The sequence below is a fragment of the Myripristis murdjan genome, chromosome 9 (genome assembly GCF_902150065.1).
Source record: "Myripristis murdjan chromosome 9, fMyrMur1.1, whole genome shotgun sequence".
Lineage (NCBI taxonomy): Eukaryota > Metazoa > Chordata > Actinopteri > Holocentriformes > Holocentridae > Myripristis > Myripristis murdjan.
The window spans coordinates 608,418-635,122 of NC_043988.1; the positions used below are offsets into that span (position 1 = coordinate 608,418).

General features: G+C 41.9%; 1 protein-coding gene across 2 annotated transcripts in view; it reads left to right on the forward strand.

Annotated features, from left to right (window-relative positions):
- The window catches only part of traf2a (Tnf receptor-associated factor 2a), a 75,582-nt gene that overhangs the window by 31,712 nt on the left and 17,165 nt on the right, over nucleotides 1–26,705 (forward strand). For both annotated transcript variants that reach the window (XM_030059990.1, XM_030059991.1), the window contains 3 exons: nucleotides 989–1,063; nucleotides 1,232–1,306; nucleotides 1,571–2,053. In XM_030059990.1, coding sequence (XP_029915850.1) covers nucleotides 989–1,063; nucleotides 1,232–1,306; nucleotides 1,571–2,053 — 633 coding nt within the window. The remainder of the gene's footprint in view (nucleotides 1–988; nucleotides 1,064–1,231; nucleotides 1,307–1,570; nucleotides 2,054–26,705) is intronic.

Below are 26,705 nucleotides of genomic sequence, written 5' to 3' on the forward strand. Positions count from 1 at the left end.
AACAAGCTTAATACGTGTCAACATGCATCCTTTTTAAAAGCTTGTCTAAAGTGGGGCACCATTACTTTTATACTGATTAGTTGTATCAGCAAGTAGAGTGGAGTACTGCCCAAGATCACACTGGCTTTAGGGGTCAAGCGCTCCTTCATTCTTTGTAACATATAATTTGGTCAGCTGAGTTTCTCTGGGCTTGTAGTTCAGCAGATGACTTCTGCAGTACTGTAGGTGCTATAGATAACATTAGCAAAAATATTCACATCTCTAATGAAAAAAGAACTTCAAGAATTGATATTGGATCGCTCAAATGAAGACACGATTAATGGGAAAATCTGTATATTTACCTAGCGTGAGTTATCATTAAACACATCAATTATGTATTTCATGGAATACTGAACATAGTTTTAGCAGCGAGAAAGTTTAGGCCATATAAGTACAGAGTGTGAATACTTTTGTAAGCTAGAGCTTTAAAGTTTTATATTTTAACATACAGTAAATTTCCTGAATTTCAATCTCATGTGGAACTTCCTTGGGTGGGTTTCACAGAATAATAAATAAATGCCTATCCATCCATTTTCTGTCGTTTATCTGGGCCGGGTCAGAATGGTAGCAGATCGAGGAGGGCAGCCCAAGCATCCTTTTCCCTCAGCCATATCCACCAGCACTTCATGGGGACTTTCCCAGCCCAATATAGTTCCTCAGCAGCTCTGCCTCAGAGTCAGATATGCCTGGAACACTTCCACAGAGAGGCTCCCTGGAGGCACCCTAACTAAATGCCCAAACCACCTCAGTGGATCTACTCCAAGCTCTTACAGGATTTGTAAATGCTAAATGTATTTACTACTAATTGGTAGCTTGTGCTACAAGTAATTAATCAAGTGGAGACTTTATAGCGTCTGTGTTTTTTATACATTAAACATGGGATGAGATATTTCAGATTGACAATGATGAAATAATCTTTGTTTCTTTTTCATTTTTCTTTTTTTGTTAGGCTCATGATGAAATTTGTCCAAAGTACCCTATGATTTGTGAAGGTTGTGCAAAGAAAAAAATACCAAGAGAAAAGGTACACTCCACTCTCTATCTCAGACCAATTTTGTGTTTCAAATTTAAGTGATTTATGTGATATTTCGTAGTACATATAACTGTTTTTCCTTTCCCTAGCAGGGATCAAATGCTGCAAAATATTTTGCTTTAGATGATTACCTTTTTTCCTGTTTTTTTTTTATTCTAGTATGTGGACCATATTAAGTTCTGCAGTAAATTTAAGGCACCATGCAGATTTCATGTGGTTGGTTGCGACATGTCTGTAAGTCATTATTGTCATAACTTGATACATGTGTCAATATGTAATAAAATATACATCTAACAAAATAACAAATAAATGTAGAATAAACACTTAATGTAACATTGAGTGGGGTCTAATGGGAACCACGTGGACTAAACTATTAAATTATGTGCTTATGCCACATTTTGTCAGTCCAGTCTAAAAATCTTCACTTAAATCAGTGTTAGACTATTGGAATTCTGTGTGTTTGTTTATGTGATTGACTTTGTTTTTTTACATCTCAAGGTGGAAAAAGAGAAGATCCATGACCATGAGCGAGCATGTTCCTATGAGCACCTGAACCTGCTCTTGCACTTCATCATGGGCATTAAGGTTAGTCTGGAGAGCCTGCAGCCTCAGAGCTTGGAGGTGGCTAGCCACAAGCTGCAGGAGCTCCACCAGTCCCTCAGGGACCTGGAGCTGAAACTCAGTCAGTTGGGTGGGGGTGGTATCGCTCCCGTGCAGGGTGCCTGCGCCCCAACCCTCGCCACCTCCTTCACTCCATTGCCCAGTGCCATGGGCGCTGCCCTGGAGCTGCAGCTCCACAGTGAAAAGACCAAGGTGATTGAGTTGAGCCGGCGCTGCCAGGAGCTGGAGCTTAAAGTGGGCACCTTCGAGAACATTGTGTGTGTCCTCAACCGAGAGATGGAGCGCGCCTGCACCACCATGGAGGCCTACAATCGCCAGCACCGCCTGGACCAGGACAAGATTGAGATCCTCAACAACAAGGTGAGGAGGTTACATGTGTTACCTTGTCCACCTGGGATTGAAACTTTAAAGGAGTACTCCACTCAAAAACTATGTCTTGAAGTCTTGAATGCCTCATACAAAATGAAGGCCCCAAGTAGCCAATTCTGTTGGAATGGGATTGATTGGGACTTTGACAAACTCTAAAACTCACTCTAACTTACTCTAAAAATTGAAAATTACAAATCAAATCTGAAATTTTAATCGGGTGAACTCCCACAATGTATGCTGGTGGCTCGACTGACAAATTTCAATTCAGTCAAAGGTTTATGCAAAAGTGACTCAATGAGACAAGAACAAACCAGTGTACGGCAGATTGCAATGTGCACCGAGGCTGGTTGCAATCCGCCAAAAAAAAAACCCTCAGAAGAAGAAGCCGAAGCCTAGCCTACAGCCTGCTAAGCCACACAACCACATGGAACCAGGGAGCACAGGGAACATGCTGACTAACTACCATCTACTGGTCAGCATAACTTCCTTTTTACCTTGATGAAGACCTATCTGGTAAGAAACAAAGTTCATGTTCACTAACTAATGTTAGGATAACGTTAGCTTATGACAGCTGTTATCAACTTAGGGTTAGCTCTAACTTTGAACACAGCTAATAGCTAGCAAGTTAATGCTAGCTTAAATAGGATTTAATGCTTAAGCCTTATTTTCACTGGACTAATGTTTTCTGGGGAGGAGCCGAAAACTGCGGGCCCACCAGGACAACTAGGGCTAATCAGCGCTAAAAACTAAAATGAAGAGACAAGCAACTGTGGTCTAGGTGTGATTGCTGATGTGCGGTGGGTCCAAATTTATTGTTTATATTGCCTGATTTCACCATTTGTTGCTAGTCGCTAATGTTGAAAGCTAAGCACTAATAGTGATTAATTTGAATGTTTTTCAAGCATTAGAAGCGGCTAGCAAATAGATCAGATCCATAAAACTGTTACTTGTAAGCTTTTTTAATTTTTCTTTTTTCTTTTTTTTTTTCTAATGCTGACTGATTGACCAGTAAAACAGGTAGAGTGGCTCATTATTCATGATTGTTTATGACATTAGCCCTTGGGGCCGCACAACTATTTTTTTTTTTTTTTTTTGGTGGTCTGATTAGTCCATTATTCATGATTGACACTGGATTGGCCCAATCACAGCAGAGAGCTGAGGCTTCCTCCCCCTTGGGCTTCACCTGTCAATTGGTCAGTCAGTCACACCATGGACAGGTTGAACAAAAGTTAAAATGGAGAGGAAACCCAAGTGAACAGATGCAATTTGCAAAATTGTTTGTGATATGTTTTCTGGTGCAGCAGCTGGAGCTGGCCTACCCTCCTCAGCACCTTTGGTAGCACTGGCGGCCAATGATGATGGAGGTGCCCGAGAGGAGGATGAGGTGAGGCTCTGGAGAGATGACAGCGCCACTGGTGAGAGTGGAGGGAGGGAAGGCCCAATCCAAATTCACCCTTTGTCCCTACCTTTTGAGTGAGTATACAATCTGTACAATTCTCAGCTTTTACTCTTGATATTGTAACATATCTAATGTCTCCTCCCTCTCTCACACACACAGAAAACTGTTAAGTAACTTGGTGACTTAGCAGTTTTCAGCACTACTTTGTCTGGAAAACGCAATCATTTATCATGCCCCCCCTCCCATTGTGGTCCTGGGTAATCAGTCTCGCTTTCCCAGACCGTCACTTTCCCAGTAGAAAAAATATTCTGCCTGCCTCTGCCCAGTGCAGTTGTACTGTCATCTTATGGATCAGATGCAACCTGAAGTGCAGGTTGGCTATAAAGCAGCAGAAATATTATAGGCGGCTGTGCATTGCGCGTTGCAGTTACTACAGGAATACCACAGAAATATTACAGGATGATTTTATCTACCTAAAGTGGAGAAACCTCTTAAACCCCCTGGAATAAATAAATAATCTGAAGCTAAATGTGATGGGGTCGAGCCAGTGCTTTAAAGGCCCCATGGTGTACACTTTTTCAGGGTTTTATTTTAACTGTTGATATCCCCATGATGTATTTGTGGTTTTGAGGACCTGTGGTCTGATAAATATAGTTTTACAGGTCCTTTCTCTTGCCTTTATCTGGAGCTCTGGCAGCACGGTTCTTGTAGCCAATCAGAAGAGAGAATCAGCCCCTCTCCACTGATTGGCTGACATATGGTCGGGCCTAGAGTGCCTGTAGAGAGAGTGGCGCCACCAGAAGCTCAAAACGCTCGCCGATCACGTGGTCTATGTAGCCCCCAAAAGTTCCAGGAAGTGCTTGGCGGGCAGTAGAAAGTAATGGGAAAACTATGATAATCGGTAAAAAATGATCAATAAATGCTTTGCTGTGCAATATTTTTTATAGTTGTGTTAACTGATTTTAACTATGTTAAGTTTACTAAACCTGTATGGTCGTCTACAGCAATGTAAATCGTAATATTTTCTCATTTTATCTCTGATTTGACTGAGGCAGACTAACAGGTGACGAACAATGATTTGCCAACTGACAAATAAGTCTGGACTCACAACATAATGATAACTGCTCTTACAGGAAGTCCATGTCTAATAAATAAAATTTGGATTTCTATTCATAGCAAATAAATGGACTTCTATCATTTTGTTAACTACTCTTACTTATCAATATCTCCTTGTGTGAATTACTTTTAAGTCTGTTACATTCACTAAATCTGTACAGTCGTTGACAGTAATAAAATATAAATATTTTCAGTTTTATGTTTGTTTGTTTTTTTTGACTGAGGCAGATGATTTTCTAAGTAACTACACAAGTCTGGACTCACAATATAGAGTTCTTACAGGTAAGCCACTGCAAATAAATAAAATTTTGATTTCAATTCATGGCAAATATATGGATTTCTAACACTGTTAACTATCCTAAACTTACTCTCTACATATTATACAAAATAAATCACACACACTCTTTGTTTTTCCAAATGCACTTAATAACAAAATGAATTCCTTTACAACAGCATAGTGCTCTAATAGATCAGCATGTCTAGCCATGTGTTGTCTCTGCTGTCCTTGAATACAGTCTTCACCATGGTATGCTGTGCTGCATGGGGATGCTCCAATCATTCAGAGAAAGGCATGCGCATGTATGGCTTCCCCAAAGACAAGGACAGGAGGAAAATATGGATGGCTAAAGTCAGCAGGAGAAATATGACCACCTTCATTGATTGTGAAAACAAAAAAATATGTGAGGTAATCATATTCAAACAATGCATTGCACATTTTCAAAGACCACACCATAGGGAAGTTTAATATTTTTTAAATTAAAAACAGAGAACAAAGAGCAGAGAAAATAACACAAAAGCCAAGGGAAGTTGTTTGTATTAAAAGATGATTTATTATTATAGGTAGGGTGTTAGGGGCCAAAAGTAAAACATGTTATGTGAAGTGCATTTAGTGTACCATGTGAAAGGGCAACTTCTCTGGATCTCAGAACAATTTATTTTATGAGGATAGGACCTATCACTGCAGAGATATGACATTTTAAGTGACCGGACACAGGGTCAAAAAGGTCGCGCAGCGTTAAGCGCAAGTTAATGGAACCCTTAGATTCTAAAACAGCACCTGGTGAATCTGATTTTCTTTTAATTCTAACATTAGTCAGGCAGCTTAGTGTCAGATTTGGGACGGATGGGGATGCTCCGGACAAAAACACCCAATTTTTTTGCATCACCAAAGCTTTCAGTTTGGACGTGGAGCCACGTCATCAAGACGGCGGGTGGCGGCCATCTTGAAATCCAAGATGGCCGCCATGTAAAATCATTATTCTGTCAATATTTCGGCTTCCAAGCGACTTAGAAGGTCAATCTTGGTGTCAAAATATACATTTTCAGAGTCAAGGAATGTGTTAAAGCTAATAACAATGTCACTAGATGAGCGGCCATCTTGGATTTCAAGATGGCCGCCATGTAAATTCAATATTCTGCCAATATCTCGGCTTCCAAGCGACTTAGAAGGTCAATTTTGGTGTCAAAATATACATTTTGATGAGACCATAAACACTGCTTGTGTTATGAAAATATAAAATCAATTAATGTATTATATATATTTTATTTTCTCATTTGTGCACGCAACAATTTACTAAGTAGAATTTGAGCATTTTGTCACATAAATCTAAACTATTTAAATTAACAGAAATTCATGCGCATATATATCATTTGGTAACATGTTTTGGGAAAATATGAATACACAAGTCACTAAACTATTAATAAGTTCATAATGAATAAGTTCATTAAACAAAATAAATAAGTTCATTAAACAATAACAAACAATAATTGATGCAAACATATTTGGTGAAATATTACTCTAAACTCTATTCAAATTAACATACAAATTTACGTGCAAATCTCATTTGAAAAAACACCTGGTAAAAATTACAAATATTAAGTTCCAACAGATTTGGGGGAAATATGAATGCACACTTGCACAAGTCATTAAACTATATGTCCAAGTTCATTAAACAAAATCAGTTCAGTAAACAACAACAAACAATAACTGATTGATAACAACTGTGGATTTAGATCTAATCTAGAATCCTCAGATTGCCCACTTGCACGTCTTTCAGGAGAGGGAATTCCCACGTGTCCCCGACATCGTACTTGATTTTGAATATTGTATTCAAAGGGTTGGGTTTATGTTTGGTGATCTGTAGCACTGTGCCATTGTACCAAACAGGTGTTGGCTCCCCCTCCTCACAGCAGTTGTGCTCCACCCTCAGTCCCACCAACTTCTCTGGGTCCTCCAAATATTGCTGGAGAGTCACTTTCTGTTTGCACCTCTCTCTCTTCTGTCTTGCCGCATGTAGCTTTTCAGAAAGCTTCCTCTTCAGCTCTGCCAGTCTGTCATGAGTTTCTTCCTCACTTCGATAGGTGAGGGCAGGTTGCAGATCAGGCTCCACCTCTCTTTCCTCTCTTTCCTCTCTTTCTACCTGATTGATGCTCAAAACCTGAATGAGGTTCAATTTCATTTCTTCCAGGCTGTAGGCATGGCTCTTTCCATCTCTTTTCACAGACTGCTGGAAGAGTTCTTTATTTCCATTGGCTCCAAGGACCGTTTTGTGGAACTGCAGTTGTGTGACCAAGGCTTCCATTCTCTCCTTGTTTCCACTTAGGTGTGTGAGACCGTTTTCCATATCTGCCTTTGAACGCCACCCCCCCCCTAGTTTTGCTATTTTGTTTGTCAATGTAACCTTTTTGTTGTTGTCCCGCCTTTCCTTTTCTTTTTTTTGTTCCTGTTTCTTCAACAGATTTTCCTGTCTCTGTTTCTTGATGGCCTCTTTCCTGCCATTGTAACGGTTCAAGATGTCACCTGCTGAGTTTCTTGCCTGTGCCATCTTCTCAGTTTTCTCTTCAGGAGACATGCTTTCCAGCCACTTCACTGTCCCGTTGTGTAGCCACATCACCATTGCCTCATGAGACAGTGTTCTGGCAGATGGCTTCTGTCTCACCAGAAGGTCGAGGACAGCAAAGTCACGCTCCGAGACGATGTTCATGGTGGGCACGTTGGAAGCATGTGCCTGAACCTGATGAATGAATGAATGAATGAATGAATGAATGCATGATATTTCATTTGCTCCTTGACAGGAAATTTCATTGTCATCATCGCATAAAACATACAAAAATACACAGTAAGCAGTACAAGGACAGGACAACAATTTTTACCTGCTCAGAGGGCTCCCAGTACGTCCCCCCAGGGAGGTGGTCAGCAGCTTGTCGCTCTAGGAGGATCAGCATAGATGCCATGACTAGCTCTAATGCCTGCTGAGTCATCACCTGGAACTCTTCATCCGCACTGTCCCTGAAGAGCTCCTCATACAAGTCATCTTTGTGCTGTTCTGCGATCCCCTCTGGGAAGAGTGGCTCACCTTCCAGGAGGGAACTGGCATCCTTGCTCCATCTCTCTATTTGTATTCTCATTGTGAGAAGGTGTTGGTTCAGGGTAAGAATATTGAATCCTGCTGTGTTCAGCAACCTCCAGAAGGGCCCCGTCACTGTTTTGTCGATTATCCCAAGGGCCCTGACCCCAGCCAGGATGGCTCTCTCCTGTGCATCAACCACAATGGCTCTCAGAAGTTGGTTGGGGTTGGGGAGGGACTGAATAAGGTCAGTGATGTGGTGACGGTGGTAGTACACAGCCGCTGCATTGTGACAAAGGATGTTCACTCGATTTCCAATGAAAGTCACCATTTTATTTTTGAGGCCAAGGGGGGCAAGGTGAGCCTCCAACAGATGAGGAATTCCAGCCTCATCAGATCCACGGGCAGTGAAAGCCTTGCAGGCTGCTCTGACCAGCCGTGCAGCCCCAGCTTCATTGGTGGTAAAGCTGTGTTTGTTCTTGCCTTCTTCCACTACAACCTCTTCAAATGTTTTGAGTGTTTTTTTTTGCCTCCTGTTCAAAATTAATGATGAGATGCATCTTGCAATAAAAATTGGACATATCACTCAAGTCAGATTTTGTTTGAACACTAAGATTGTCCCAGTTCTTGATTGCCACAGGCAGAAGGTCCTCTCTGACTGCCTGCAACTGTCTGTTAAAAGCGGGGTTTATTGGACCATGGTCGCTCATTGTGGTTTTAAATGAAGCAATGAGCCTTGCAATATTTTCTTCTGTTCTTCCATCCTTGATGGACTCTGCAAGCTCCTTAATTCTGTAATTAAAAGACTCAAATGTTGTCTCCGTGTCTCCCCCCGCCTGCTCGACTAATCCAAGGGTCATGGTTTGTCCTGTCATCAAAGTCACTTCAAAGTCTTGATAGTTTTTGTGGAACTTTGAGGTCCCATCTCCATGCAGGCAGTGTCCCTTCTCGGTTTTGATATCGTCTTGCAGGAGGGCTTCTGCTAGCTGAATATCAGCTAGCCCTCTGGCCTCAACCAGGAGCTGAGATTTCAGCCAGTTGCTAGGCAGTTGTTCAACATCTTTTCCAGCCAACTTCTTTAAAACTGTTTTAACAACACTGTCGATCTTTCTCATGGACACATTCATTGACAGAAGATCCATTATTACTTCTCGTATTTCATTGGTGTATTTCCCATCTTGAAAGGTTGTTATAACATCTTCATCCATCAGCACTTTCCATTCAATTAGTTCTTGCTTCTCTTTTTCCAGTTTCTTCAATGTGTCTTTCATCTCTGTGAGTGTGTTTGTCATGTCTTCTTGACTGTCCATTTCCCTGTATTGCTTGTGAGTCATCCTTTTGATTTTCTTCCGGCAGCTGTCCTTTGTAGATTTGATCTTTCGTTTCAGGCCATCAATCTTCCTAACTTTTTCTTGCTCTCTTTTCTTAACAGTGTTCTTTGTCTCTTCCATTGCGGCTAGCTCCCTCTCTGCTATTTGTTTTGCTTCCTCTGCATTCTGTATTTTTTGGCGTAGGACCTTTATGGTTTCCTTGTGTGTTTTGATTTGCTCTTCCCTTGTTTTCAGCTTCTTATTTAAATTGCGCACCTTACTTGTTGAAGTTTTAGCCTGCTGTCTGCCCATTTCTTCTTTCTCATCCATTGTTTTTTGTAGACTGTCACATAGCTCCTTTACTTGTCCTATCTCCTCTGTGTTTTTGTCCTCCAGACACTGCAGCTGGATCTGCAACAGTTCTTTCTCCTCCTTAAATGTTCTGCTCTCCTTCTCTGCATTAGAAAGCCTTTTCTTCATAATTTTCATCTCCTGAACCATCTGACCATTTGGCTCCTTATTTTGCATTCCCTGCCTCTTACTTTTTGGAATCGAGTATGGACTGTTTGTGTATTCAGTCAACTCTGCATTACCTCTTTTTTGCAGCTTTCTGAAAGTCTTATGCATCCTGTCAACTGACATACGAATTGCATCGTCACAGGACACCCTCCATATCTTTTCTTTGTGACTCAGAAGTCACCTGGCGTAGTTCCTGAATCAATGCCTGTGTGTTCCCATGTTTTCTTCTGAGTTCGAGTACCATGCCATTGGTTAAGACACTGTTCTCCTCTCCTGATGCCATCTTGCCACAGAATCTGGAAAATGAATGAATGAATGAATGAAAAATACTTTATTAATCCCCGTGGGGAAATTCAAGGTAGAACCACCGCTCACATCTAGCACAAGATGTACCGAACAGTACACAGATAGACATAGAACAATACACAGTGAAATATGCATAAAGTAGTTAATGTGAATAAAGTGAATAAAAGTATGTGGGGTGTGGCTATAATACAAGTCCCTGGATAAATAGGTGGATAAAAGTCTGTGGATAAAAGATAAATATATACAATATATACATTATTATTTTACAGCCAAAAAAAAAAAAAAAAAAAAAAAAAAAACTGAGGAAAACATATTAACAGCAATACTATAGATAGTCATAGATAGCCTACACAGCCAGATATGCAGGCCTATCACTGTATCACCCACGTATAGGCTGGCTTTAGCAGGCTGTCAATAAAATTGAATAGCTCATGGATCATTATCACACACATACTCACTCACTCACACACACACACACACACACACACACACAGTAGGGCGGGCAGGCTATGCAGAGGAGGGGCTATGGCAGAGAGGAGATTTGCGAGATGCATGATACCGCTTTTCTAGCCTATCAGTGTGATTATCTATCAATACAAATCATTGTGGACATAGCCATACATTTTGGTTGTCAGATGGGGAATTGGAGTCACCACAATTTATTTACAAACATTGCTGAACAGCAATACATCGCTGTCTCATAGTCTACAAGTATATTCGCGGAGAAAGCGACCATTTGATTCCTGCCGCTTCGGAACTCAGAGCTCCTCTGCTTGGCTGAAGAGGCTGCTTGGCTCCGCCTGGCTGTATGCGCTAGCTAGCTAAAACAAAATCCTGGAGTGGCATCTGGATTCGACTCAAACCCCAACAACCTATACATCAAAATAAAGCTAAGAAGTTCTAGTTTTTAGCTATATGTGTTCACATTATGTCTTTTAAAAAAATCCTGTCACAAAGATGAAAAAAACGAGTTCTTATATTTCAGTCAATATCCGTCCGTGTAATGTTGAACTTTCTGTGTGGATCCACGAATGTCTCGGCAATATAAATCATAGAAATCCAGTCTGGGTTTTTAGTTTAACCACTGCCTCCAAGAGGAAATGTGGAGACAGTGATTTAACGTCTCTCTCTAAAAACCAGGAAGTCAGCACAGCTGAACATTCCGCTCGCGGCTCCCTATACCTTTCAGCTGAAAATTGATGGAATATCACAACAAACATGATAAAAACATTTTGATATGATTTTTAACACTTACTGGTCTATTTTTATGGTGAAAATAGACAAATTGATGACATATTGTTTCAATACAGTAACTCTTTATTACGAGGTGGATGACATTTTTCATAGAATTTTGACATAGCGACCAGGTCTGTCATGTGACCCTAACACCCTATTATAGGTGCATAGTGTTAAGTGTGTGCAACGCGGTGGTAGTAAGACACATTATGACCCACAGTCCAGAATCAATATCTCCATATCATGTGCTTTGTCCAGCATTCCGCAGCCTCAATAATAAATTAAAATTAAATAGAAGTTAAGTACAATAGCTCTCCCTACATATTAACCTCGCTATCAACAGCGTTGGATGAAGTTATATTTAAGGACAGAATTTGCATTTATCAGCCTGTGGCATGTGTTGCTATCATTATCCAGTGTGCTAGCCTAAACTTGTATCGGTTTATATTCTCTAAATCTACTAATCAAGGCGGTAACAAGCCGTCAACATACTTAATTACTCGTGTCAATTTGATTTTGATGCACAACTGATATGGAAATACGATTATTTAAACATTTTACCTTGAAAAAGTGTAGCTCCGACAATCTGCTCCGTTGAAATACATTGTGCGGCGGTTAGCTTATGCTAACTTCCGGGAACTTTCGAGGGTCTCCATATGCCGCCATTGCTGTGAAAAAACTGAACCACTGCAGTGAACGGAGTTGTCGCCACTCTCTCTCTACAGGCACTCTAGTCGGGCCAATCAACCGACGTCACTGCGCAATGCATTCTGGGATGTAAACAACAGAGCGAGAGAAAAACGGAGCTAACAAGATACAGTAACTATTTGAAAACTTGTCGAAAGCGAGTTATCATCTTATGTAAGATTGTCATGGCCGAGTGTGATGTTATACAACTGTACGTACTTGAGCCTGGCTCCGATCCTGAACCACAGATGAAGCCAGCATTGTATTGCTATGGTGATGGCGGCGCGCGTGGATGCAGCGGCCCCTCCAGGGATCAGCGAGAGTGAATGTTTGAAATGTTTTGCTTAACCCAGACACTCAGGTTGCATAACCTACAGCCGAGAGACTTTACTAAACATCAGGGTAAAGCATGCTCCAAGAAATGAGGCACTCTGCTTTGATGTGGACACACTACGCCAGCATGGGATTTTACCTTTGTCTACACCGGCAGTCACCAGGGAGAGGAGGAAGCGCAAGCGGTGTGAACGTAAACAAAGGAGGGGGAAGAGAGCCGGGATCCACGCTAGGCTGACTTTACCATCACTCGGGGATCCCAAGTGAGAAACACTATCTCATTTTGTGTGCACTACGGCTGTATGTGTAGCTTAATGACAATAAAGCTTGATTTGATTTGATTGTGTCGGGCTGATAAAACATCGGGTTGATGAAATGAGCTTGGTAGCTTGTTGGTCGGGGAGTTGAAGCTAACTGGCTAATTTTGCTAGCTTTGTAGCTTGTTGGTCGGGGTGTTGAAGCTAACTGGCTAAGTTCGCTAGCTTGGTAGCTTGTTGGTCGAGGAGTTGAAGCGCAAGGATGACTTCTTTTGTGAAATACCTGCTGTCTGTTACATTCCTTTTTATTTTTTTGCATTGTAGGAGGACTAGCAAGTATATAGTAGTAAGAATTTACTCTCTGTCTCTCAGTCTCTCTCTCTCAAATGATACATGTTTATTTGCATATAGAGTGGGAAAGTGAGATTAGATCACAAGTGGGCAGGTGAGACGCTTTTGGAGAGGCATGTTAATGCCAAGTGTGTATGGACAGACTGACAGTTGTTAAAATACCAGGTGGGAACAGAGCCTGTGACTTAGCTAGTATATACCGTATTTCACCAATTAATCGCCCGGGCGTTTAATATGCAAAATCGACTTGGACCCCGGGCGTTTAAAAGAACCAGGCGGCTATTCGCTGCAGGCCTTTATTTATTTTTGCACCAGGTCATTATCGTGATGACAGCTACTGTCCAACATATTTTCAGTCGGTCGATTTAATATTACGGTACACCCTTTTGTTCTAACGTTAGCTAGCGCTCTTATTTTGACAGAAAACGGAGGTGCCGCACTGTTATTGTGCGGCTAACTGTTTACTTCTGCAAAAATAAGGTGAATAGCCTTACTTTGGGTTACCTACATATAATGCAAATAATCACCCCGGCGGTTATTCGGGTGGGCGCTTAATACGCAAAATGCGTGCAGACCCCAGGCGTTTATAAGAACCAGGCGGCTATTTGCGGCCGGGCGATTAATTGGTGAAATACGGTAATCCATGAAATTCTCTTCTTTATTGTCATTGTGTACATACAGTGAAATTGCAGATGCCCTTCACAGTGCCATATACAAACAGACAGACATGGACAATCAGCCTATACAAATGAACAAACAACATGAAGATACAAAGGACGACATAAAAGAGACAATACTGAGTAAGAGGCAGAGGCAATAATGACGTAAGGGAGATAAAACAAATAATCTAAAAAGTATATATATATATATATATATACACATATATATATACACTACTCACAAAAAGTTAGGGATATTCGGCTTTCGGGTGAAATTTCAGGATGAACCTAAAATGCATTATAACCTTTACAGGTGACCTTAATGTGACCTTCTGTAAACTTTTGAATGCACATGTCCAACTGTTTCAGTACTTTTTGCACAAGTTGCTGTTTTCTAACAAGGAGTTTAACGGCAAAATTCACATCAGGTGTTTGATGCTCCAGCTCATCGAGGTCGTATCATTAGGGAACGGCTGCTGGAGACTGGGGTACCTCAGATGGAGTGGCCTGCACTTTCTCAGACCTGAATCCCATAGAAAACCTATGGGATCAGCTGAGTCACCGTGTAGAGGCTCGGAGCTCTGTACCCCAGAACCTCAATGTCCTGAGGGCCGCTCTTCAAGAAGAGTGGGATGCCATGCCTCAGCAGACAATAAGTCGACTTGTGAACAGCATGAGACGTCGTCGTCAAGCTGTAATTGATGCTCAAGGGCACATGACAAGTTATTGACACTGACATTTTTTGTTGTGGTATACCCACCACTGTTGTTGGCTTTTGTTTCAAGAAAATTGTTTGAGATGAGGAAATCACCAGTGTATGCTTCTACTTAAATGCCCGACTTTCATGATATAATATCACTGTAGTGTGAACTTTTTATATTTTACATAAATTTCACCCAAAAGCCAAATATCCCTAACTTTTTGTGAGTAGTGTATATATATATATATATATATATATATATATATACACACACACACACACACACACACACACACACACACACACACACACACACATATATATATATATATATATATATACATATACATATACATATACATATACATACACACACACACACACACACACACACATATATATATACATATATATATATATATATATATATATATATACAGTGGTGGCCATGAGTATTAGAACACCTGACAGATCTGAAAATAGTGACCTTTTTGTTGCTTCCAAAACATGATTTCATTTCATAATGTTCATGAAACATGCAGATCGTTGCTCTGAGCACAACAAATATCAGACAAAGTGAGTCCTACTGTTTTCATCCACTTTTAACTTTAATATTTGGTATGTCCACCTTTTGCAGCAATTACAGCAGCACATCTCTCTGGCATTGTGTGAATATATTTCCTGAGAACCTCAACACTAATGTTATCCCATGCCTTCTGCAACTCAAGCCATAGGCTTTCCTTTGAATGTACAACAGATCTGTCCAGTTTATTGTCCAACTCGCCCCAAATTTGCTCGATGGGGTTGAGGTCCGGACTTTGAGGGGGCCAGTCCATCATTTTCAATGTTCCAGCAGATTCCTTCTGTCGCAGGTAGTTCCGGCAGTAGTTAGAAGAATGTTTAGGGTCATTGTCCTCTTGGAAAATAAAGCCAGGCCCAATAAGACGACTCCCAGATGGTACTCCGGGCCTCACCAGAATGTTGTGGTACACTTTCTTATCCATGATGCCATTAATTTTCGCTAAGTCACCTGTTCCTGAGGCTGACATGGCACCCCACACCATAATACTGCCCCCTCCGTGTTTAACTGTTGGCAAGAGACACTCATGTTTATATCTTTCCCCCTCCCTCCGTCGAACATACACTCTTCGTTTGTTGCCAAACTGTTCAAACCTGGACTCATCAGTCCACAACACTTTATACCAATCCTCCTTTGTCCATTTCTTGTGTTCTTTTGCAAATTTCAGGCGTTTCACTCTATTTCTCTCTTTCAGTAATGGTTTCTTTGCTGCTATTCTGCCAACAAGTCCTTCTTCTCTCAGTTTCCGACGCACAGTTCTTGAAGACACTGTTGCACCATTAGTCATTGTGGTGTTGATCTCATCACGCAGTTCTCGTGAGGTCTTTCTCCGGTCCTTAAGACTCAGAATTTTGAGATGCTTCACTTGTCTGTCTGAAAGTTTCTTTTTTCCACCTCTCCCCTTTCGGTTCTGATGTGAATTGGTGGCATCAAAGCGGTCTAAAGTGTACTTTACAGTACTTGGACTGCATCTCAAGTCCTTGGCTATGCGGCGGAAACTCCAGCCAGCATCAAAAAGGGCCTTTATTCGAGCCCGTTGCTCTCTTGTTAGCTCCTTCTTCACCTTAGCCATGTTCAAAGAACAATATGTGCTTCAAGACTACTTCTAGAGGCTTTGGATTTATACCAATTGGTGTTGTGACCTCAGTGACAAAACCCTGGTGTTACCAATCACTTAATGAGCAGGACAGGCCTTGTACATTCAAAAGAGTCACACAGCTGTGTCCTAAGACTCTTGCATCACCATCAATTTAAACACAGTCACACCTGACAGTGATTACACAAGTAATTTGGCTTCCTCTGTGAAGGAACATGATTGTGTGACATTAACAGTGAAATAGGCCGAGCTTGTTCTTTCTGAGGAATATGACCTAAACCTCCTGATGATGGCTCTCTTCTATGGTTTATAGAGCATAATGATGACTTTGAAGATATTTCATTCATTTTATGGGTATTTTAATGGCCAATTAAATAAAAACAACTGAAACCTCTTAAATATACCAAGTGTTCTAATAATCATGGCCACCACTGTACATATATATATTTATATATATATGTGTGTGTGTGTGTGTGTGTATATACAGTACATACAGTATATACATCTCAAGAAACTTTAAAGAAAAACCTTTAGTAGTTCCCTTTGAACTTAAGTGCAGCATAGGTTTACCCTTAAGCATTTTATGTGGTGTTTGATGTTGCGTGCATCAAAAGCTTTGACAACATTTACAGTTCCAAAATATTGCTGCTTCGACCCAACAGCTGAAACAATTAGTTACCACCAACTTGTACTGTTTTCCTTATGCTGCTCTTTATCGTGTCCACATAGTCTTTGACTAGATGTTTAAATGGTTTCTCTGGGGCTGGAGTGTGCCCCGCAGGTATTTTTACACCATCAAAAGAAGGAAGAAGAGAGAAAATTAAAAAAATAATAATAATCAAATATAAAAAAGTGAAGAGGTCAAGTATGGTATGGATATTATCAAAGTCAAGTGCAAAGGTACAGCATATATCTTAACATGCTACTCAGTATCAAAGTCCATTAAATAACAGTCCCATTTCTTCCAGTATTATGAAGAGGTCCACTGTTGGGGGGTGTCTCTATAGCCAGCATTTGGTGATAGCTTTTTTAGAAGCAACCCAAAAATTTTTTAGGAGATAGGCATCTCCTTTACATAGATTTACAGGGGGAACTCCAAGAAACATAAAAGAAAATGACACATCAATATTAAATCCCAAGATCCTGGACATCAAGTGTCTAAAATGGCCGACGAGTGAACGCTGGTGCAATTTGCTGCCGCTGCTCGCCGGTAACTTTTTAACTTTTTTAACATTTTAACCTTCTAGACTCTCCTGATCCATCCCGTGGTTTTCTGATCTAATCGGACAGTGTAATTCCCTTCACTTGGAATAATTCCATGATCTTCCGGCATTACTGTTTGTTTGAGACTTCACTAACCTGTAGCTCACCTGGCATTTTTCACTGGCCATCGTTGCTTCCAAGTCCCCATCCACAATGTGGGCTGGTAGGATATACATCCTGCCTGTCTGTGCCTGGCTCTTTCTACTGCCTGTTCACCTGCCAGTGACGGGCTTGTTTCAGTACTCAGCCGCTGAGCTGCTCCGGCTGCGCTGCCACCTGCCTGGACCTGCGCCGGAGGCTCTCCACCTTCACCCGGACATCGCCTTCCAGCCCCGCCGGAGATACATCCACCGAGGGTCCCGCCGGAATTTCCACCATAACAGCTCAACAGCAATAAAGTCCATCTGGTCCAGCTCTCGTCGCCCTCCACACTCCACCAGCCGGGCTGTCGACCACAGTGTGTTAGCCCGCCTAGCTCGGTTGGCTAACGCCACTACCAGCTGTGACAACACCTCACTCAACTTCGCTCTGCTCAACATCCGCTCACTGACAAGCAAGGGACATCTCATCCAGGACCTCATCACCGACCGTAAGCTAGACTGTCTTTGTTTAACCGAGACATGGCAACAGCCCAACGACTTCTCTCAGCTGAATGAATCCACTCCCAGTGGGTTTGTTTACGTCAACCCCGTGGCTCCTGCCGGGGAGGAGGTCTCGCGATAATTCACCACGAGAACTGGAAAGTCTCGCCGGTGTCTGTGCCTGTGTCCAGCTCGTTTGAGTCTACTGTGTGCAAGCTGTCTGGTCCCACTCCAACCATCATTGCTACTGTCTACCGCCCCCCCCTAACCGAACAATTAATTTTTAAATGACTTTTCTGCTTTCCTCACCCATTTATCATCTCTCTCACCAAACATAACACTACTGGGTGATTTCAATATCCACATGGACAATATCAACCTGCCTCTGACCAAAGACTTCACCTCCTGTTTAGAGAGTTTTGGATGTCAGCAACATACCACTTTTCCCACACACTCCAAAGGACACATTCTGGACTTAATCTGCTGCTCTGGTGTCACTCCTTCCGACCTTACAGCTGATGAACTCCCCATAACTGACCACTTTCTCCTTTCATTTACAGTGAAACTCACTCTCTCCATCTCTAAAAAACCACGCCTCATTTCATTTCGGAATATAAAGAACATTAACCCCACCACCCTCACCTCAAGTATCCACTCCTCCTGCCTCCTTGACATCCACAATCTATTCACCCCTGATGATCAGGTCTCTCATTACAACACTGGACTCCATAGTATTCTTAATTCCCCTGCTCCGTTAAAAACCAGATCTGTTTCTTTCTCCGTCTGCACCACTTATTTCACCCCCGATCTCCATCTCATGAAAGCCAGACGTTGGCAACTGGAACGTCTCTATAGAAAAACTGGTCTCACTATTCCCAAGGAAATGTACAATAACCACATATTACATTATAAGGACTCCATTGCCAGCACCAAAACCCACTACTACTCAGGTATAATCACTGCCAATAAAGGAAACTCCAAGTCACTCTTCTCCCTACTCAACAATATCACCCAAACCCCGGGGCTCCCTCCCTTCTCACTTCTACACAACCTCCTTCTGCAACTCCATTATGTCATTTTTCACTGAAAAAATCAAGAACATCCACGAGCACCTCGGATCAATCCCTCACCTTAGCATCTCAGCTGACTTTCACCCGTCCACTCACCCATTCTCCTCCTTCCATCTCCCCACTCTGTCAGAAATCACAGAACTCATCCAGAAATCCAAGCCATCCACTTGCCAACTAGACCCCCTCCCCACACAACTTGTGAAAGTAATGCAACCCCCGGTCCCCCTCATCTCTGCCATCATCCACTCCTCTCTCACCACTGGAACTGTCCCTACATCCTTCAAAACTGCTGCCATTACTCCAATTTTGAAAAAACCTGGTGCCGACCCCTCCAACTTCAACAACTTCCGTCCTATATCCAATCTACCCTTCATCTCCAAAATCCTTGAAAAAACAGTTGCCTCCCAACTTCATTCTCACCTATCCCACAACAACCTCTATGACCAGTTCCAATTCGGTTTCCGCCCACTCCATAGCACTGAAACAGCACTTATCAAAATCACCAACGACCTCCTCATGGCAGCTGATTCTGGACTCCTCACCATCTTCATCCTCCTCGACCTGAGTGCAGCCTTCGATACCATCTGTCACACCACTCTCCTCAACAGGCTATCTTCCATCGGCATCACCCACACTCCATTGGACTGATTCACATCTTACCTCTCTGGCCGCACTCAGTTCATTCAGCTCAAGTCCCTTAAATCCATCCCCTCCTCCGTTACTTCTGGTGTGCCCGAGGGCTCTGTCCTGGGGCCCCTACTCTTCATCATCTACCTCCTTCCCCTCGGCAATATCTTCCGCAAATTCAACATTCATTTCCACTGCTATGCTGATGACACCCAGCTCTACCTCACCACCAAACCTTCGTCCTCTCTCCTGCCCACCTCCCTTACTTGCTGCATCTCTGAAATAAAAACCTGGTTCACCCAAAACTTCCTTAAATTAAACAGTAATAAAACCAAGGTTCTCCTCATTGGCACCAAATCCACTTTAGCCAGAACCGACAGCATTTCTCTCACTATTGACAACTCCACTGTTTCACCCTCCCCCCAAGTTAAGAGCCTGGGTGTCATCCTGGACAGCACACTACCCTTTCAATCCCACATCAATAACATTATCCGGTCCGCCTACTTCCTACTCTTTAAGAGCACAGAACTTAAATCAGTTACAGCAAGCAATTTTTTTTTTTTTTTTATCATGTTGTACATTTGTTAGGAGTGTGTGAAGGTTTGGCACCTCTGCAGGCCAATCTTGCACAACTTCATTACCTGCTCTTAAACCATAAGCCAGTTGATACTTAGACTTAGTTGTCCAATTGTGACTCTGGGCAGTCATCTGAGAAGTGGTCAGGCTTTCTGCATTCCCAGCATACTCCAGGAGGGCCAAGTCTATTAGGTGGTTCTTGTTGGCCTCCCCAGCAAGGCCTGGCAGGAAGTTGTCTCATTGAACCATAACATTGTGTATTTGGCTGTTGTGGGTAGACACTGATAACTGAGGGAGGTTAAACTTGGGGCGTAGGAGGATGTACACCAGGTGGCGGTGCACATGATGGCTGAGCAGTTTGTGCAACTTCAATTTGTGTACTGCTCACCATTGTAGCTTGAGTTTTTGTCTTATTTTTACTCTGCAGGTCACCAACACGGTGTGTGCACCACATAATCATGAAATTCTCTGTGAGGCATTGAACTCAGTCAGACAACATCTTCCAGCCTGCTCTGGACTGAGGTAGGGAGAGCCTCAACAACAGAATTCCCAAACATTCGTCAGCACTGGGCTTTATTCAGTTTCCTCCTTGGTCTCGTTTTCATCTTTTTAGTTTACTACAAATAAAAGCAGCTTGATTTTCAGTACCTGAGAGGGATTCACACTTCAATGATTTGGAATCTATTTTGGTGGGATATTCGCTTGTAGGACTTTCCACAGCACCACTCGATATGCATTAAACTCAGTCCCATTTGCCATGGGATTCACCATCCAACCATTTCTGCTGTGTCTCAAAATGTTTTCCATAGTGAGAGCTATGAAACTTTGTGCCTACACTGCTTTGATGTCCCCCAGGGCCAATAATTTGCCCACCATCTCCTCCTCAAATGCCTGTATCCACTTGCCGGCTCCCTCATGGATGTCAGGCAATCTAGAAATCAGCCCCACTGATTGTCTGCCACGGTATATAATGATCTTGAGTCCCGTTTAGTAGGATTGGAAATATGCCTGGATGAGTATACCTATCTGGTGGGTGTATGTTGGGTCTGTACTTGAGATTGAAGCTATCATTTCACCCACTCTGTTAAGTTGCTCCTGCAGTTTCTGCTTGAAATACCTCTGTTGTTGTGACTTGCTTTTCCTTTTCTTGCTCCTTTCCTGTCACATAAGCCTTTGTGACCAGGGTATCCGCGGGGTCTTGAAAAGTATTAAAAGGTGATAAATCAATTTTGGGAAAATTAAGACCCTTAAAAAGTATTGAAGTCTTATCACGACTTTATAAAGTCTTAAATTTTTAAAGTATTTTTTCTGAATTAGCTGTCCAAGAGTTTGAGTCCCAAAAACATCGTAAAAGTGTGTGAATTTATTCATATTTATTAAAAAACAAAGATGAACAGGTACTTAAAAAATTTGTGGTGTGTCTCAAATCGCGCACTTCCGCACTGTCTGTAAGTACACTTAGCTGACAGTACACTTACCGGCACAGTGCACGAATTTCGACAGTGAAGGGTGTCTCAATTGGCGCACTTACCGGAAATGACGATCGCCACAGTCAGCATCAGGCGAGCCGACCGCGGCTCCGGTTGGCATCAGGCGGGCTGGCCGCGGCACTGGCCGGTACCACGCCCACCCGGTCAGGTGTGCTGGATCTGACAGGTGAGCGGCCAGTGCCGCGGCCAGCCTGCCTGATGCCGACCAGAGCCGCGGCCGGCCCGCCTGATGCCGACCGGAGCTTGAAAGTTATCCGAAAACGTCGAAGCAATTTTCAAAACAGACGTTATTTGGAAACTGACCACATATTTGGAATCTACGTGGCTACTTTCTCGCCTGAAAAAAAAATTAAAACTTAATAAAGTGACATATTAACAGTCGTAAAACGAAAAGTAAACTCAGCTTTTTTAGGTAGCTACTTCCGGTCAGTGGTGCCGTTAGGGTGAGAAGTGTCCATCGTTCCACACTCAACTTTTTGACCGTTTTGAGTGTACATCCGGGTATTTGCAGTACACTGCATTTTGTTAGTATTTTCAGTGTGAACGCACTTATGCACTCAAAATACTAAGTGTAAGTGCAGAAGTGCGCGATTTGAGACACAACATAGGCTATTGTGGGTGCATTCGTAAATTGTCTCTGAGAGCGCCAGAGCGAGCGGGCAGGCGGGTGGAAATTCAGAAGCACAAAGTACGCTCTGGCGCTCCCAGTGCATATTATGAATGCACCGAAATGTTACATGAATCCATGCGTTCAACTTAACTAGGGCCAAATTGCAGACGGTATCGCGGAGTTAGCCAGATAAAAAGGAATCTATTTTTAACACAGAATTTGACATAATTTGAATGAAATGCTGTTTTTGTGTGGAATATGAACGTATGTCTGGGGAGAATTACATGGAGGGAAGCGAATCTGGGTGGCACAACCCCTCCAGTCGTTTCACCTGCACCTGTACCACCAAGAAAAAAAAATACTTAATAATTTCAAGACCGAGGTCTATTCCTGCATGATTAAGATCTATCCAATATGACTCTCCACCTGTCCTCTCTCTCATTGCTTTGCTGAACATAATGAGACAATCTAGTATTTGTGGTGCCTTTGATTCCCTCATTTTTTCCCTGGTGCTGCAAAATTTTGGAATCAGATTCTGTGTTTTGCCACTTCCAGAAGTGTTTTGGTCCAACTTGAGATTGTCACTCAGTTTAAGAGGACCTGTGGTAGGAATGGGCTAAGCATTGAGAGATGAAGATGGATGAACTGAGGGCGATGATGGCGATGAAGAGGATGAATGTGGTGTCGCTTTATCATTGAATTCAAAATCTCCATTTATATTAACAGTCCCCACCTGGGATGGATACAGTCCTGCGGTGCTCACTGAATTTTGCTGCAGGTTTGTCTTATCTGTCCTTGGCTGTTTATTTTTTAATTCAGCCAGGCTTTCTTTTACATACTTCCCATTGCACTGGCCTTCATCCTTGAATAAATTCAGGATCTAGCTCTAGTTCTCTTTTCTCCTGACATTTCTTGCTTTTGTCTTTTGGTTTGTTATCTGTTATTCCTAGGGCCATGACCTCACACACAGACAAATCAAATGTGCCTTCTTTTGGCAAGGCACAGTGCAACGCTTTGGTTTGTTTCTCCCATTTTTCTGACATTTTCTGAACCTGTTTAAAATGCTCTGAGTATTAAGCCCCCACAAGGGTTACTGGTGTCACACTCATTGTTCAATGTGTTTCTTTTGAGAGGTATCCCTTGCCTTTAAATCTGTTGCCTTGAATGATTTAATTCTTATCTTACAGATAGAAGATCTTTTAATAATCAATGTGTAAAACAATTAGCTAGGTTTTAGACATGACTAAAGCAGGAACAAAGAAATTTAAAAGACAGGATCTCTCTCAACACACATCTATTCTCACACGTACACCACACCCTAATTTCTGTAGCCTCAGAATGAGGCTACACAAGGCCTTAGTTTGGATTACTTTTCAACCCAAATTGTCACACTCCAGTCAAACAGCACAGCAATACAGTGTACCACTTACACATAGCACTTCAGTTTCAAAACGTCAGGCTTGGTGGAAAGAATCCCGAATCCCGAAGGAGATTTCTATCTTATTGCAGCCACACACAGAAGTAGCTCACACACTCTACACAGCCAGACAAGAACAGAACAGATAAAAAGCATGCAGAAATGCTGTATAAAACCGCTTTAGTCAGTCAATGGTCAAGAAGTTCAGTCTGGTATTTAATGATTAGACTAACAAAAAACTAAAACGTGTACAATTTTACTTCTTACGAGCAATTCAGTTTTATCAGGACATCAGGAAATGTTGTCGATTTCTCTCCACTCCTCTCCACCAGCCGAGGATCATAAATTTTACTTGGGGAAACTGAAGAGACAAGGATACAACACAGAGAAAAATAGAAGTACAAAATGTACCTAAAAGGGTACAAACCCTTGTCGCACCAGGCGTACCCTTTTGAGAGACAATTTTGTACCCATTTGTGTTGGTACAATTTTGTACCTTATCAAATTGTACCATTTTAAGTACAATTTTGTACCTATTATGACAAAAATGTACCTTCATATCATGGAACAAAAACATACCCATAAAAGGGTGCAATAGTGTACCTATATTAGTACCCCTCCCCCACCCCCACCCTTACATTAACAAACTTTGCATGAACACCTGACCAATGTGTCAAGACCAAGGAAACTGACTTCTTTAAGCAAAATTACAAGTCTGAAAGATCAAAAAAAACTTGTGTATCTCAAAGACACAGTCTGTCATGAACCAAATACATGTCAAGAGCTTGATGGTCTACCTCAATTCCAGGACTAAGCAGTCCAGTCCTTATCAACTGTGACATGGTAAGCATGGAAATGACTTTCATAAGAGGTAGGAATCAACAGTTTTCCACACAAGACCCACAATGTGTCCACATTCAGTATGTACTTTGTTTTAAAGAACAAAGGGATGTCTTCAGAGTGCACATGCCCGACGACAGAAACATCTCCAAGTGCATATTTGACAGTATTAACAGATACAGATGACTTACATTGTGTACTGTGACAATATTTCATACAAAGTCCCAATTATTTTGTTGCGGTATTTCTGTGTCTTTTGGACTGGTTCTTTGGCATCCAGGCGGCTCCGGACATCTCTTGGGAACTGTGGAATCGAAATGATTGCCAGCAGCCTGTGGCAAGAATGTTCCAAACTGAAAGACTGAAAGACAGAAAAACACACAGACACACAATTACAATCTATAACTGTGACCTTGTTGTTACTTTTGAATCAAGTTCAGACTCACAGGTCAGGCCTCATCATATGGACAGGAAATGCCTTGTAGCATGTTATATATGAAAATTTAAAACGATGTGAGTGATAACCAAGGAAACAGAATTAAAATATTCACCAAAGACTTGCCTTGATGTACATGTTGCTGAGGGGGTAGGCTGGGGGCATTCCTCTTCAGGCACAGAGCTCACTGTTATCAGACTGTTGAACTCTTTCAACTTGGACACAAGCTGTTGGAACTTTATCTGCTTCTTAAAAGAAGGAACAAGCATGCAACCATGTTTTCTGTGAGGCCAGCTTCAGTGGTTTCACTGTCAACTTCATGATAGAGAGAGAGAGAGAGAGAGAGAGAGAGAGAGAGAGAGAACATGAGTGAGGGTGTAACCAAGTCAAATTGTTGTTGACAATACAGTAGGTCAGACACAATAAATTAAAAATTTTCAACTTATATTATTGTTAGCATTTAACAACTCAACTGTACCCATCTGCTCCCAAATAGTCCCCAAATTGACCAAGAAGTCAATGCAGCAGGAGGAAGCTGACTGACAGGTGAGAGATTGTGAAACACTATAAAAGATTTTTTCCCCCTGTGAGAGACAGTGGCGGCCGCCATCTGGCTACGACATACAGTTGGACTCAAATTGATTGGTTGCGCTTTAGAGTTGGCGGCAAACAGAATTCAAATACTTTGAATGCAGAGCTCACTGGTCTGGTGTTGCCCTCCCCATTAACAAACAATAAGAAAACAAGCAAAATGCGGTTTTACTGTTGATAATGCATGGGTTTATTCACTCACTGGATACGTTTCTACCACATGGTAAATTTAATTGTAAAATGTATAAGTTAGGTGATTAGGTGGTTTTGGTAAGCCCACGCTGAAAAGAGGCCTGACACAAAGACCCTTAGCGGCGCGCTAACAGCGAGCTAGTGGGTATTAGCAGTGGCGGCTAGCAGGGCCTAGTCATAATGCACGGTTAACGTTAGTTCACCTCGGCGCCGACTCCCGCCCAAAAACGTAAACGGCCACAACAAAGAAATTAATCGCTGTGTTTTTATATTGTGCCAGAAAGCAATAAATAATGAATAAATAATAATGTTACAATCGGCCTTATATCTTCCACCTGATGTTTATTATATCTTAATCTAATTAAACAGCTTCATGACGAAGCTGAAAATTGTGTTAGCATTAAACAAACTCACAAACGTTAGGTCACTCTCGAGTGAGCTAATGCTAACTATGAAGCTAAAGTAAGCTGCCCATCAACGGCTGATATCAGAACTAAAAACCGCCAGTAATACCGTTTGGATTTAAACTTACCTCTGAATCTCTGCGCCTCGGCTTCAGTCACCTCTATACCGCCTGTGTCCGTGATATTTCGCAGTAGTTCCTCTGTGGAAACACTAGAAAGGCATACTGCGCCTTCCATGTCACCATCTCACCAACCGCTGCCAAGCAGAGTGCAGTTTGAAAAGAAAGAAAAAAACGATCGCCCCGCAATACGTTGGTATGGTGCGTTCAGGTACTGTGGGAAAACGACTTATGAACCGAAAAAGCAAATAAACGTGTTGTTTGTCACTCTGAGCACTAAGATAAATATAACGCATTCTTTGTAGCATCCAAGTTGTTTCCTCATTAACTGTCTGGAGTCGATGATCACACTGGCGTGATCTGTGTGTGACTGTGTGTGCATGTGCAAACATACAAACAAATTATGATAAAATTAATAATTAATACCTTAATTCAATTTTTTAAATCATTAGTCCTATGTTATATTGATAGTCCTATAGGCTTGCAGGCCTACATTTTTTCAAACAAACTGTTTCTATAATGTACCTTTAG